The sequence below is a fragment of the Seriola aureovittata genome, chromosome 9 (assembly GCF_021018895.1).
Source record: "Seriola aureovittata isolate HTS-2021-v1 ecotype China chromosome 9, ASM2101889v1, whole genome shotgun sequence".
In the NCBI taxonomy this organism is placed as follows: domain Eukaryota; kingdom Metazoa; phylum Chordata; class Actinopteri; order Carangiformes; family Carangidae; genus Seriola; species Seriola aureovittata.
Genome location: NC_079372.1, coordinates 21,894,555 through 21,908,662, shown reverse-complemented (window position 1 = coordinate 21,908,662; position 14,108 = coordinate 21,894,555). Strand labels below are relative to the sequence as shown.

At 39.5% G+C, this 14,108-nt stretch overlaps 1 protein-coding gene and 1 long non-coding RNA gene across 2 annotated transcripts in view; one reads left to right on the top strand and one right to left on the bottom strand.

The window, feature by feature from the left end:
* The window catches only part of prkcz (protein kinase C, zeta), a 105,903-nt gene extending 94,578 nt beyond the window's left edge, over window positions 1-11,325 (bottom strand). The window contains exons 1-4 of the mRNA XM_056384340.1: window positions 11,118-11,325; window positions 4,231-4,352; window positions 3,741-3,830; window positions 3,177-3,227 (exon numbers count right to left, since the gene is read on the bottom strand). Of these exons, the coding sequence (XP_056240315.1) occupies window positions 3,177-3,227; window positions 3,741-3,830; window positions 4,231-4,352; window positions 11,118-11,194 (340 nt within the window). The 5' untranslated portion in view covers window positions 11,195-11,325. The remainder of the gene's footprint in view (window positions 1-3,176; window positions 3,228-3,740; window positions 3,831-4,230; window positions 4,353-11,117) is intronic.
* A 109-nt stretch (window positions 11,326-11,434) lies between these two features.
* On the top strand, window positions 11,435-14,048 carry LOC130174503 (uncharacterized). Its single transcript, XR_008828601.1, has 3 exons — window positions 11,435-11,643; window positions 11,725-11,755; window positions 13,570-14,048. It is a non-coding gene; the product is annotated as an uncharacterized LOC130174503 (long non-coding RNA).
* The last annotated feature ends 60 nt before the right edge of the window (window positions 14,049-14,108 follow it).

The window sequence follows — 14,108 nt, the reverse complement described above, 5'->3', positions numbered from 1 at the left end:
ATGTCCCTCTGCAAACAGAGCTGTAGGTGTCAGACTGTGACGGCTGGTAACGGGGGGAGTGATAAGATAATGGAAAAATAATTGCCAACTTGTTTTTAGGGAAGGCAGTGTTGGCCCACTACTTTCCATATTTCCATTAAATGTGGCACAGATACCCAGGGTCCCCAGAGGATAATCCTAATGAATCTGGTGCCTCCCTGGCTGTTCTACTACAACCACCGTGACACTGATTCACAAAGAAAGGCCGACTACTGGATGGGTTGCCATGGAATCCGGTACATGGTGGACAGCATTGGTGATCCTCTGACTTTTGATATGGTGCCAACATCAGGTCAGAATTTCAGTTACCTGCTAAACTAATGACATCAGCCACAAATGTTTAGTGCTTATAAGTAAATGTTAACATGATAAACGAAGATGGTGAACAAAGTAAAGATTATACCTGCCTAACATTTGACTCATAACATTATCAGTGTGAGCATGCTAGCATGCTGATTTTAGCATTTAGTTCAAAGTCCTGCTGCACAGCTTCACAGAGTTTTGTTACAAACCCCTTCATCTTGTTACACTGAGTTCACCACGACTGCTACAATCAAAAACAAACACACAGCTGCCCGTGTGGCTGTAGACCAGAGGTCATGAATAGGCGCACCATTGTCCGGATTCGCACCCAGTCGCCATCCTATCCAGACCCGGACGAGTAACCCATACATTATTGAGAATTATAATATTGAGAGGTAACCTACCTCATATCCCTTCTCAAATCAGAGCTAACAGCAATGTGACAGTACAATAACAGCTCAACAAGTCAGAGGATAAATTACAGGCTAAACTCTGCTGGACACAAATATGACAAGATGTATTACTGTAAAGAAAACTAAACACATACTCTACACAATTACCTTATTACTGAATATATCTTGGGCTTCTACTTTTGATTGAAGTATGACATCACACAGTCTCACTGTTATATATTCATTTGTGTTCTTCTGGGCCTAAAATGTTTATCATTATTATTTTGCTCACTTTTTTGGAACCTAACCAGTCCCGCACAGTTCCTCAACAAACACTAGAAATGAATGAGAAAGCCTTCCTCCTCTACTCATCCTCCTTCTTTACTCCCTCCTCCTCTTCCTCTCTGAAAACAACAGCTCTATCCTCCCTCCTCTTTCCACTCATGTACATCAACAGCAAGCAAATGAGGTTTAAATGGGAGAAAACACAGCAGGAAGCCACAATTATTATTGTCACATGTAGAATATTGCATATTATTCCAGGGCACAAAAAGCAAAGCACACACAGACACACTATCCCAGTGTGTCTGTGTGTGTGAGAGACTGTGTGTATCCTTTATTACCTACCTACAGTATGACAGTCACACTCTGCTCTTCGCACAGTAAACCAGTGGTCTGCCTCAGGGCAAAAGCACAGGGCTGCCTTCCCATCAAACACACACACACACACACACACACACACACACACACTGCAGTCCACAAGCTGCTGAAACATGCTGACAGTCAGCAGTTGACAGTCAGGGAGTGCAGCAAACAACATGGGAGTACATGAGAGAGAGAGCAGCAGTAACTAGTAACTGGTAACGTTAACACAGCAATGGCTCAACTTATATTACAGTTCAAGAACAATCTTTAGGCTTTTTTAGGTAGAATACACCATGTATGGATGTCACAAAGAATCCTGAAAGATCTCAGATAAGGACCCCGCATTTAACACATGGAGGTGTCAATCAATTAAGGACAGTTTGACCACTACAGGCCAAACTAGCATGAAATTTGATGTAGATATTCATGGTTCACAGAGGATGAACCTTAAGGTTTGGTGACATCTTATCTCTTCTGTTTTCCAACTATAAGTCCAAAGTTTCCCTTTGTACACTTGAAATATTTGACGCTCATGGATGGTTTCAATCTGTCCATTAGATATGAATATTTCTTAGTCATTCTCCCAGAGGATGTAAAATGGGTTGTGCTGGGAGTTGGAAGCATTGTGACTACTGACTTGCAAAAAGTTCATGCACTTTATTCAACAGCAGCATTTCTGTGGAACTTCTGAAACCCGGACAGAGCAGTGCTATATAAAACTGGATGGTCCATCACAGCTAATATGAATCCTCTATTTTTGGACTTTTTGGTTCTTCAGTATCTCAAAGGTCAGCACTGTCAAGATGGTTTGCAATTGGTCAGCGGACTGAATTCGTATGTCTAAGTTCACCAAGGTTGAAGACTCCATCAGTGAATCCACTTACTGCAGCGATTCCTTTGCAAACTGTCCAATTTGCACACAACATATTGTATACTCTAATAGAAGGACAGCATTTAATTGGGTGAGCACAGTCATGCTCCCAAGAGCTCAAACCCATCAATTTTAATGACCACGCATCCTTTCCTCTACCAAGCCATTTGAATGAGTGGGTATTTCATGTCATGTAATTAAAGAAGTCGTTTAACTTCCAGGAAAAAAATCCAGGAATATAATCAGTTTATTTTGGATTTCTTTAATAGATGAAAATTTGATAGAAAATAATTATACAAAGAATCAATAACTGATCTGTATGAATACGTATATGCCACCAGGATGCCCCACAGCTTTGATGAAACTTTCAAACATTTAGTTTATATGAGCTTTAATTAAACATGATTATAAGTGAGTGATAGAGATGAAATCACTGACTATGATCCATTAATGAGTTTAAAATTAAGTGCAATTTTAGCATTTTGTAGTTTATTGAAACTTCCTCATTTTGTCAATTATTTGTGATATTTTTGCATCTCAATACACTTTGTAGCTGCAGTTTCATTCTGCTCATATATTTTGTATTGAACAAAATGTGATGTAATGGTCACAAATCTTAGAAAAAATGTGCAGATGTCTAGGTTTTAAAAAGAGTAAAAAAGAGGATATTAATCTTTAATCATCACTGACTGAGGGCTGGTACTTAGTTGAGCCTTCTAGAGCTAACTAGAGTCTAACATCTTTCCAAAGAGATCCAAAGGGCTCTTACACCACCTCAATTTAGTCCTTACACCAGGTTTCTACACAGGTGCTTAACCTGGTTTAATGGGATCTTGTGTATCCATGAGCACATAAAACTAGGGGTCTCACTGTAATTGGGAGACCTAGAGAGGGATGAAGAGTGAAAGCAGAGCTGATTTACTCACTGTCTTCTCCAGGGCAGGGCAGACCAGGCCGCTCTGGGATACTGGGGAAAACTGCAAAAGACAGACAGTAAAAGGAAACTGATCATTAAAATCTGTTGTTTTTCTTCACCTGTCACCAAGCAGAGGCGTGAGAGAAAAATGCACGGACTGTGCAAATGAAAACATTAAGGGTCTTATGAAAATGTTGTGTCACAAGAATAAAATTGAACAACAGAAATTAACTGACATAAAAAAGTTTTAAGATGCAGGAACACAATGTTGATGTCTGTGACTAGTAGACAGCTTTTTCCAGATATGCACTCCAGATGATGAACACCTTGAATTATACATGAATACAAAGTCGCACAAACTCTTTAACTTAATATCCTCAACATAAAGTCAAGTTATCTCCAGTCAAAAGCCAAAATAAACAGTTAAATAAATTTTGTGGAGTGTCTTGTCTTTCCTTAATTGTTAAGGTGTTTACGAAGGTACTGTAGGTACCTTTCCTGTGGTGTTTAAGTCCCCTTAAGATTTCCATTGTGATTCTTCTGTTGATAATTATAAAATGAAGAGCCACCTCACCATGCAGCGGCAGTCCAGACTTCTTGGTCCGATTGTAAATACGAAATGCTTCCTCCAGCTCCATCTGAGACGAGATGGTACACGGGTCCCCTTCACACATTCAAACACAAACACATTTTCATCAATATCACCACTGCAACTATAAGTCTATAAAGCGCTTAGTTGTTCAATTGAAAATTTGATGCTTTTAATTGTGTTAAGATTACTTAATTGGATCTCTCTCTCTCTCTCTCTCTCTCTCTCTCTCATACTACTGCATGTCATTGGTCATGGAAGCAAATTTGTGAGTGTGGACAGCTGGATATGAGGACTTGAAGTCATTCCAGTGTGCAGTGTGATGTGGCAGTGATGCTTTACACTGGCCAGGAGCGCAGAAAATGGGCGTTGGGCCAGAGTTTAGCAGTAGCACATAAAGGGCACAGAAGATGCCTTCAGGACGAGACAGAGCACGCAGACTGATGTACAGAGTTTGAGTGTGAGGCACACCCACCTTCATCATCGATCCACTTGAGCGTGATGGGCTGCTGCTTGGCAACGCTGCACATCATTCTCACCTCCTCACACAACTCCACAAAGGTTACCGTGGCAGCCAAGTCTGTGATCAACATGTCCCTGAATGCACACACACAGAAAATGTCAAGATTGAGTCACTTTGTCTAAGTGAAGCAGAGATCAAGAGATCCCTCAGGGGGTTCAAGGAGTCAACAACAAAATGGGAAACTCTTCACCATTCACCATTATTGAATTCAAAATACATTTTTCCTGTGCTCTGATACTGCAGGTTACAGACAAGGAGGGTCACTCCTCAGTTATCGGTTGGTTAGTTCAGCTGTTATTTGACAATGTATTCACAGAGTATTCGGATGCGCAGACAGGTTTGATAGAGAAAAGGATAGAGGAAACTGTTAGCTGGGTTTGTAGCACAGTTAATGGCATTTTGACTGGAGGACACTCGGCACTGTCTGTTGTGCAGCATTTACTGTTGGCTCCAGTCAGTCTCAGCTGCTTACCAGCTTGCGCTGAAGTTAACTGGAGCGTTCAGAATAGATTATGCAGGTGTTGAATGGTGCCATCCAGGCTTGGACAAATGGACAAAATTATAAGTGGTACTACTTATAATGGTGTACCATCTGATGATGAAGAGAGAGACAGTGGTACAGCTGGGCAATTAACCAAAAAAGTATCAAAATCTGCATTTAGAACCTCTCAACAATTTAATCTCGCTCATGTCGGTTTATTCAGTTAATACTTTCCACAATGCATGCGTCCATGAACTGTCCCCTCAAAAAAATACTGCCTCATGTTCAGATACCTGCCTCCACCCAATCCCCGTTCAATTTGTCCATTTAGTCCGCATTCACTCAGAGCAAAGTCTATAATATGAACGACACAAGCGCAAACACTGAGCCTCATGCTACATCCAAACAAATACATTTTAGTTTTAAAATGTATCCATTTTGAAAGAGTTATGTTTACACATGCCGTTGTTAATGGTAAAACAGCTAGCAAGCTAACTAAAGCTGGCGATGGCAGTCCTTGTTCTGCTCTTGGTGAAGCGCCACATGCACCAGTTCTCCACCTCAGCAGAACAAGAACCAACTTTAGTCCAAGATGGTGGAGTTGTGCAGAGTAGCAGCGAGCAGACTAATGTCCAAAAGAAGTGTCAATGCGGCTGAAAGATTTGAATCACAACTTCCAGTCAGGACTTTCACAATAAAATCAGGGCGCAAACAAGATTCAGATCATGATTCAGATTGTGGACTGTGATTCTACCCAAAAAGATTGTCATATGATCTTTTGGCCAGATCGCCCACCCCAAATATAAATAGTAGCAATAGTAAAAAGTAGTAACAAGTACAGTAGCAGTACAGGTTATAGTGGTAGTAGTTGTAACACTAGAAAGATCTGAATAGCTACAGTACTGCAATAACCTCTCCACAAAATGTACACATTCCACAATATTTTGTTCCCACTTTCTGTTCAGCTGCTTTAAGGGTAGATCCAGCATATGATGGCTAAGACAGGGTATCGGTAAAAAAAAATGTCATTACTTGTTCTGATAGAATATCTGAGTTTCAGTACTGATAACAAATCAATACTTTTGAATATTGATGCAAACTCTAGGGACCTGGCAGTTTTTTATACTCAGTGCTATGGACACATTCTGATTGGTACCAATTGGAACTGATGTTCAATATCCTGCCCTGCTCAAGACAGACTAGAGGTTTGTCCTCATCAACCAAGTGAAGGACGAGTTTAGGAGCCACTGTGCTCTGGTTGTTACAATAAATCACAAATCATACAAAATCACCAGGAAGACAAAGTTTACCCAAACAAGTGAGAAGGCTTTATTATTTATCTATTTAATATCATAAACAAAGACTTTGTATTAATAAGGTGTAAACTGAGCAGCAGGGACAGACTCTGGTTTAAATCAGTGGCCATGAATGATTTCTTTGACCTGAAACTGAAAAAACAGAGTGGCTGAATTTCATATCAGAGCTGGCCTTCAAGTACCCTTATCAGTGTAGAGAAGTTGCGTGCATGTTCAGTTTCAACATCAACCCTCACTGCTCTGCTGCTGGCTGAATACGATACTGTGGGCCTTGTATTCACATACAACAGTGCAGCCACTCTCAGCTTATAATGGAGACAGGAGCCAAACACACCGATAGATACGTGTGTGTTTTATGCCGTAAACAAATATCATCACCTAAAACCTTTAAAAAGGAATAGGAGCTACAGTGACTGAATCCATGTGCATGTGTCTGACAGGTTTCTGGGTGTGTGTGGCCAAGTGTTTATGGCAAGTGTTTGTTGGACTCTGACAAGGTGGAGCAGAGACAGCTTGCTTCCCAGCAGGCATTGCTCCACACAGTCAACACCCACACAAGTCAATGTGGAATGACACACACACACACACACACACACACACACACACACACACAGAAAGAAGGGTTATGCCTATATATATATATATATATATATATATATATATATATATATACACTGTATATGCTTGCCAATATTTCCTCATATTGGTCCAGTATTTGTCTTGTAATCAAATTAGATGCGGTTGAGTCAACTCTGATATGATGAATATGAGTATTAGAGATCATACTGTATAATTATTTTTAATTTTATCACTTATGCTTTTTATACTGTTCACATTTAATGAGTGCTACACTACCTTAAACCTTAAAGACACTTGTGAGACATTGTGATATAATTAAACATATACTGTATGGTGAGTAACATGGGTAGTCAAATATTTCTGTCACCTCTAGCTCAAATACTGGACAACCCACTGTGTGTTGATTCCTTCGTAGCACAAACTGTGTTACTGGGTTTTCCACCTACTACAACTGTGCAACCCATCAAACAAACATTAGTCTGTTCCCCACAAGTTCTGAGGGTGAGGCTCTGTGAAAGGCTCTAACAGTTATGATAGTGGATGATTGTGGCATCTGTTGATATTTATCTGTGATTGTGGGGTATGTTAAGACTGCCCTCAGAAGACTTGGTATTACTGTTAGACTAAAGGAGTATTCTGTAATATTTACTGTCTGTCACTAGTACGTGTTAACTATGCTGGACGTCATCAAATAACCCACTAATCACTGCAGCTCTAAACGATACTAAAACTTTGCACTGTCTGCTCAGTATATGCAACTACAGTTTGCTTATATGCAACTACAGTAGTTTGCATATATGCAACTACAGTTTTTAACCAAAGATGTTGTGTACAGCCAGGTATTTACTGATGACCAACACTCTGACCTGAATGGTAAAAAGGGGTTGGATACAGGAGGGTTGTGTCTACAAATTATAGAAAAACTAACCAGATCTGCCTGAGTTTAATGGGGCCACATCACCCCCACCCCCACCCCCCACCCCCCCACCCCCACCCCCCCAGTCTCTGTGTACACACACACTCCCCTCTAAAAATATATTTGAGGATATAACCAAACTAAGAGCTAAGAAGCAGTTCTGACCCAATTCAGAGTTTTCAGTAAGTTCTACATCAGTATACTGCTACCTGATAAGCAACACTCCTCTGAGTAGTACAGCCAAAGGACGGACGGACAGACAGAGGGACGGACGGACGGATAAATTATAGAACATTCTCATTTTAAAACCTTTTCTCACAAAGTTTAAAAGAGCTGAATACAACTCATCGCAATGTTATTTTGAGCTATGTGGTCCTTCGTGCTAAGTAGATTAATAAACCATTAAACAAGGTGGCTTTTCATTCTCAGGCCACAACATTTTGGTCTGTTTAACCGTTTCTGATCTCTTGATTATGAGATGCCAGTGTACGCCAGGTCCAGTGTATTGTGGACCTTGTTACTGTTAATCCAGCAGGGATCTAGAAGGCATTCCACAACATTATTTATTCATGCACTTATGCATGGCAGTGTCAACTAGCTAGTTCTGAGATGTTGATCTGCAGGATTAGATTATTATTTATATTTGATCAATTTTTAAATTTATCTATCAACTAACATGCCCAAAAATAGTACTACAAACAGAGTGGCTTCAGAAAGTATTCATACCCCTTCACTTTGTGAATGCTTTGTGTTGGAGATTTAATTGAAAATGGATAAAATTCCCCAACTTCAAAATGATTGAAAATCAAAAAGTGAACTCTCTCATTTACAGAGGTATTCAGTGAACCCACTCTGAATACTTTCTGAAGCCACTGTAAATCACCAGGCCACCATTATTGGCTGATATTAACATACCACACATATATAGTATCATATTATATCTGTATCCCAGGAGATAATAATATGAAGGCGTGGCCCCTCGCAGACATCGTAGACCACGCAGACCAAACCGAAATGAGACGGTCTTGCTGACGGATGATTCCTGCTTTGCGTCACCAGTTGCGCCCACCATTACCGTTGCGTCACACCTAGCAACTTTCACAACATTTAACTTTTTTCCACAAAAACTGGAGGTTTTAGGGCCCCTTGGTTTTTTAACAGTTGTAACATTAGCTGTTTAACTAAGCTGAAACCCAGTGCTTACATTTAAAAGCGTAATCATCGGAGACTACGCCCACTACCGCACTCACTATTATGTCTAGGCAGCTGGGCCCAAATTCTCAAATCAGTATCAAGTATTTTGACTATTTAGTTAGTTTCATGGCATTACATTATCGTGTCTGTCACTTTGGTGTCTGGGCATTTTCCCTTATTCATAACATTTAATAAATTATTAACTGAGTAATCATAAATGATGGTGAGTTGCAGCCCTACAGATAACACTGAACCTCCCTGACCTACTGCCGCCCGCCTGGGATGCTTCATGTCCATGATACTCTGTTGTTGTTTGTATAGATTATGAGGTGCACAAAACCTGGTCTGACTGTTTGCCTCCTCTTGTTATTTTATCCATATGTGATGGGAAGGACCCAAATTATATAAACATCGATAAAAATGAAAATCCAATGAACAAAACATCCTGAAATTACACCAACACTGTAATATATTCAGAGAATTACTGTGATACAAGCACAAATCTGAAAAGCATAGGTATGAACGTCAAGTGGAAAGGAAACCAGACAAATGCAATCAATAGTACAAGGGCTGTCTAACATGATGAGCCTTGAGGCCATGTGTAAAGCCAAGCCACCTGCATTGTTAACTGTGGAATGAACAATGCAGCTCTCACTGATCTCAAGGTACACTTGGGCTTTTATAATGTAAAAACTCAGAAAAACCAACTACCAAGGATCCAGCCTACAACATGTCTTATAAGTTGGCAAGAAAACTTAAAACAACACATGAAAGTGTGCAGTTGCTGCAGGGTTGTGAACCAGGTGTAATGGTGACGCACAAATATTATTATTTTCCAGACTGATAAAAATCTCTACTCTTGGAGTCTTTGGAGTTAAAGAACAATAGACTTATGTTGTTTGTCCAAGTTGAACTTATCATGAAAGATGACATAATTTCATAGTTAAGACAAGAGATGAGGCAGCATAAAAAGAATCAGACCGACAGAGTGTTTAGACACTGTAGAGAGGTGCCATGATTTAAGTCCACAAAGAGGGCAGGCCAGTCCACTCAATAATATATGATCCAGTCACGAGCGACAGGTTTACAGTCACTAAATATTATGTTCAGTGATTCACAGTGAAACTGAGGCAGAAACACTGGAAGGAGGAATAAGAATATAAACATAGTTGAGCTCCAAGGATCTCCAATAAAGTTATTTTACTACTTTAACTTACATCATTGCATTTTTGTCATGGTTTGGAGCAAGGTTCTGTTGTCATTCAAGATGGTTGGTTGGTCCTCTCTATCGGGCAGACCTATTCTTTTTTACAAAGCCCTTATTGGGAAATCACCATCTTACCTTACATCTCTCTTGATCAGATCAGTTGATTCACACCAAACTGGGTCACATGACTAATTAAAGTCTAATTAGACTGATTAAATGTCTAATGTGGATTTAGTGTCTAATTAGACATTTGGATCTAAAGCTCCAGACACAAGGAATCAACTACAGAGCACTTTAAAAAACAGATAGCCTTATAAGTTATTCATATTTTAGAAACAATATTTTAAACCTTCCCAAAACAGAATGCAATGGTTATGTTTCAATCTTGGCATTTTATATGTTTTAAATTTTCCTTGTGTGTTATTTTTATTACAGTTTTGTAATGTTTATTGTTGTTTATTTGTTTAAATTGAAATGAAATTTTTTTTGGACCATCTGTTAAAGAATTGTTCTTATAATGTTTTTGTGTACATTCAGGTCTCTCTTGAAAATGAGATTTCTACTTCAATGAGATTCACCTGAATAAATAAGAGTGAATATAAATATATTGGCTGTGCCTCAATCACAGCAAAAAAGTTTCATTTCATCAACTCAAGAGAAAATTTGCATACATAACTCATACTAAAGTAAAGAATCAAAGATAGTGGGTTACAGAGCAGAAAGGCACATTAACACATATGAGTATGGGAAACAGTTAGAAATGAGATGTCAATCAACTTGTTGATGCTACTACAACCATATATCTTATGAGGTAGTAAAATAAAAATGAAGTAAAATATTCACTACAAATATTACATTTTCTTATCAGGGTGGGGAAGCCTTCAAAACTTAACACAATTCAGCCATTTATTTTTATTTTCATTAATTATATTATACCTAGGTGGGTTTGACATTGCTCAGGTACACAGGAGTGACTGACCTAGCTTAAACCCAGGTACCTTGCTGAAAAGTCAAGCAGACGAGGCAACACATTGACCTGTAACATCACCACATAGCTGAAGTCTCAAAACCACAGGTGTTTTCCCCGTATCATCGTTACCTGCCAGCTGACTGGTGTCTACTTATTCCCTCCGGACAGCTACTTACCCACAGTAGTGTGCTTTAATTTTCACCAACTCCGTGCCCAGGTCCATTATGGATCCGTTTGACGCTAGCATATGCATTGTGCAGTTTGGTTTACCTCCCAACGAGCCAAACGTTAACGGGACAGGCCTGAACTCGCCGTATCACCCGGTCAAGTCGAAAAAATAAAAGTTTACATAACACGAGCAGGAGTAACTTTTCATCCGACACTGTCGAAAGAAAACTTGTCGAGCTGTTTTAAAGTTTCTTTCGTAAAGACACCATAGAGGCTTTGCTGGCGGAGGAGTTGTCAAAGTGGTTCGTGTAACGTCACAATTTCCGGTTGTACGTTTCAAAATAAAAAACACTAACAAATGTAATGAGAGTAGTACTTTTATTTTGAAATTAAAATCTCTTCAGCCCTGATCGCGTGAAGGCAAACTCACTGGCTAACTTGACACAGTTTCTTGTAGCTCACTATGGTTACCGTAATCCAAATTCACCTGTTTTATGGGGCTTCTCGACTGCCCCAGTAAAAGAAGTCCAGTATGTATGTACGGATGTATAGACAGTGTATGGTAGTGAATTATTAACGTATTGAAAGTTGAATAATGGTATTTTTCCTCTGTAGTTTCCCTTCTGCCACAGTTGGTCTGCCTAAGGTATGAATACTTAATTAAACCTTCGTGGTATGTCCTTGTCATAGTCCAGCATTAGAGGTAGTCTCCTTCATTCCCTGAAATAATTTACTGTTAATGTCCACAAGATTTCGTATTAATGTATTTTTAAATTGTTTTTATTTTTTATTTTTTGTGATTTAAGATCATTTTTAGTGAGTAAAGTTTTCACGTGTGATGCAAGAGTTTTTATCAGAGGAAAGGCCCATGAAGAACAACTCAACCGAAGCTAACAGAATAAACATATTTCATTGATACAAGGTGGCTATGGCCTCAACCATAATGCAGTTGTTGAGCGCCACCTGCTGGTTAATTAGTAAACGACTTCAAGAAGACATTAGGGGGATGAAGTGTGGAAAATTAGGTTGGACTTTAAACAAATCACAAAAAATAATTATAATTCATCTTTACAGTAAAAAAAAAAAGGCAATAAAAACCAACTATTATTGCACTACATACAGAGGTGGACAAAGCACAACTCCATTACTTAAGTTAATGTAGATACTTTTGGTCAAATATTACTCCAATATAAGTGAATTTTTCAGTCACATGTTTACATGAGTTTAAGTAACTTGCTGCTGTTAATTTGCTTTAAAAAAAAAGTACACTTTCTTATGTCTTATGTTTCTTATGCATTTACAGAACCTAATGACTCAGATACAACCTACTGAATGACTGACTTACTGAACCTGTAGAATAAAACGCTTGTAGATTATGCTACAAAGCCTGTAGAAATGGAGATAAAAACACAACTTAATCAACAGCCAACTACCGCAAGCTGTCTGTTTAAAAGTCTGGAATTAAACAAACGTTGCATATCTCGACATGCTTTCTCAAGTTGCACTGCAAATTTTTGGGGGCAGCGTTGAAGGTTGGCCGTGGTATTTTCAGCATTTAACAACATTAAAAACAAAATGAATCTTTCTGTTTTTCTAAAACAGCAGACATGGACTTAAGATAAGGCCGTGGTGCTCTAGTGAACAATCCTCAGCCTCTTCTTTATCTAATGTAGAGCCATCATAAGGACACTGCCAGGTTCAAACTGAACTGTTCAAAAAAGCAGCAGCACAACATGACTAACAGTGTAGGAGTTGGTTGGGATTGTTTTGTCTCCTGTGATGAACACAGTGTATGGAGGCTCATCAGCCTCCTGTGCTCAGAAATATGGAGGAATAAAAAGATGTCTCGTGGACTTCAGGTTTGTATGACGACAGAAATGAAGACATGGATAGGCCGACCCATGCAGGGTCATTAAAACATTCCCTTGACAATAAAGCCATAAAAGAATCTCAACATCTACTCTATGTCCATAATGGGATAATACCTGGAGCTGAGGTGTTCCAGGTCTGTTTGCCATTCCGCAGATAAGATAAAGGAAATGTTAGCATGGCTGCATGGCTGCCCCCCCCCCCCCCCAGCCACTGGGGGGGGGGGGGGGGGGGGGGCTCAAAAATAAGTATTTAGTTAACCTTAACTCTAAAGTGACCACAGTCACAGTCTATCTAGCTAGACCTCACACCATTTGAACACTGACTTCGAGCCCATACACAGTCTGTCAAACCCTTTGACCCAGTAGGTGTTAGCTAAAGCTGAATTGAGCTTGCATGGTCAGCTACCAGGCGAATTTATCTGGCATACTCTTTTACTTTAAACTAGCTCATTAAGCAGGAGACATACAGTAGGTCCGGTGCCTTTTCAGTTTGCTAAGTAGGTTAACCAGTTTATTCAATGTTCAGTCAAATATAGCTGTGTTGAATTCAGCAGATTCTCATCCTAAACTGTAATGTTCATGCTTACAGATGAGTGATGTGCCTCATCACCTCCATGACCACAACTACTGGAGGAGAGAGCCCAGCAGGAGCCAGAGCAGCACCAACACCAACAGGGTAAAACACCCAACTTTCCCACCTGGGATAAAATGTTCATTAGGGCTGAACAATTAATCAAAATATTATCGAAATCGAAATATGGGCAAGTGCAAGATACAAATCGCAGGAACTGCAATTTTTTTGATAAAGGTAAAATGTGTCACAACAGACCATAAATGAAGCACTGTGGTGTTACAGAGATGGCCCGGCCTACAAATCAAATTCGAGAGGGAACATGCTTGGTTGGTATAAGCCCCAACAGTAACACATCATCATTATTTAACAATTTGACAATGAAATGCACAAATGACCTGAAATCAGATGAAATCGTGACTCATGATTTTTCGGTATATCATTCAGCCCTAATGGTCTTTTAGGGTTGAAGGAAAATCATCACTGTGGTGTTATGTTTGTGATTCTGGGACAAAGATGACATGACAAGTAACAGGTTACAACAGCCTTTTTTGGGT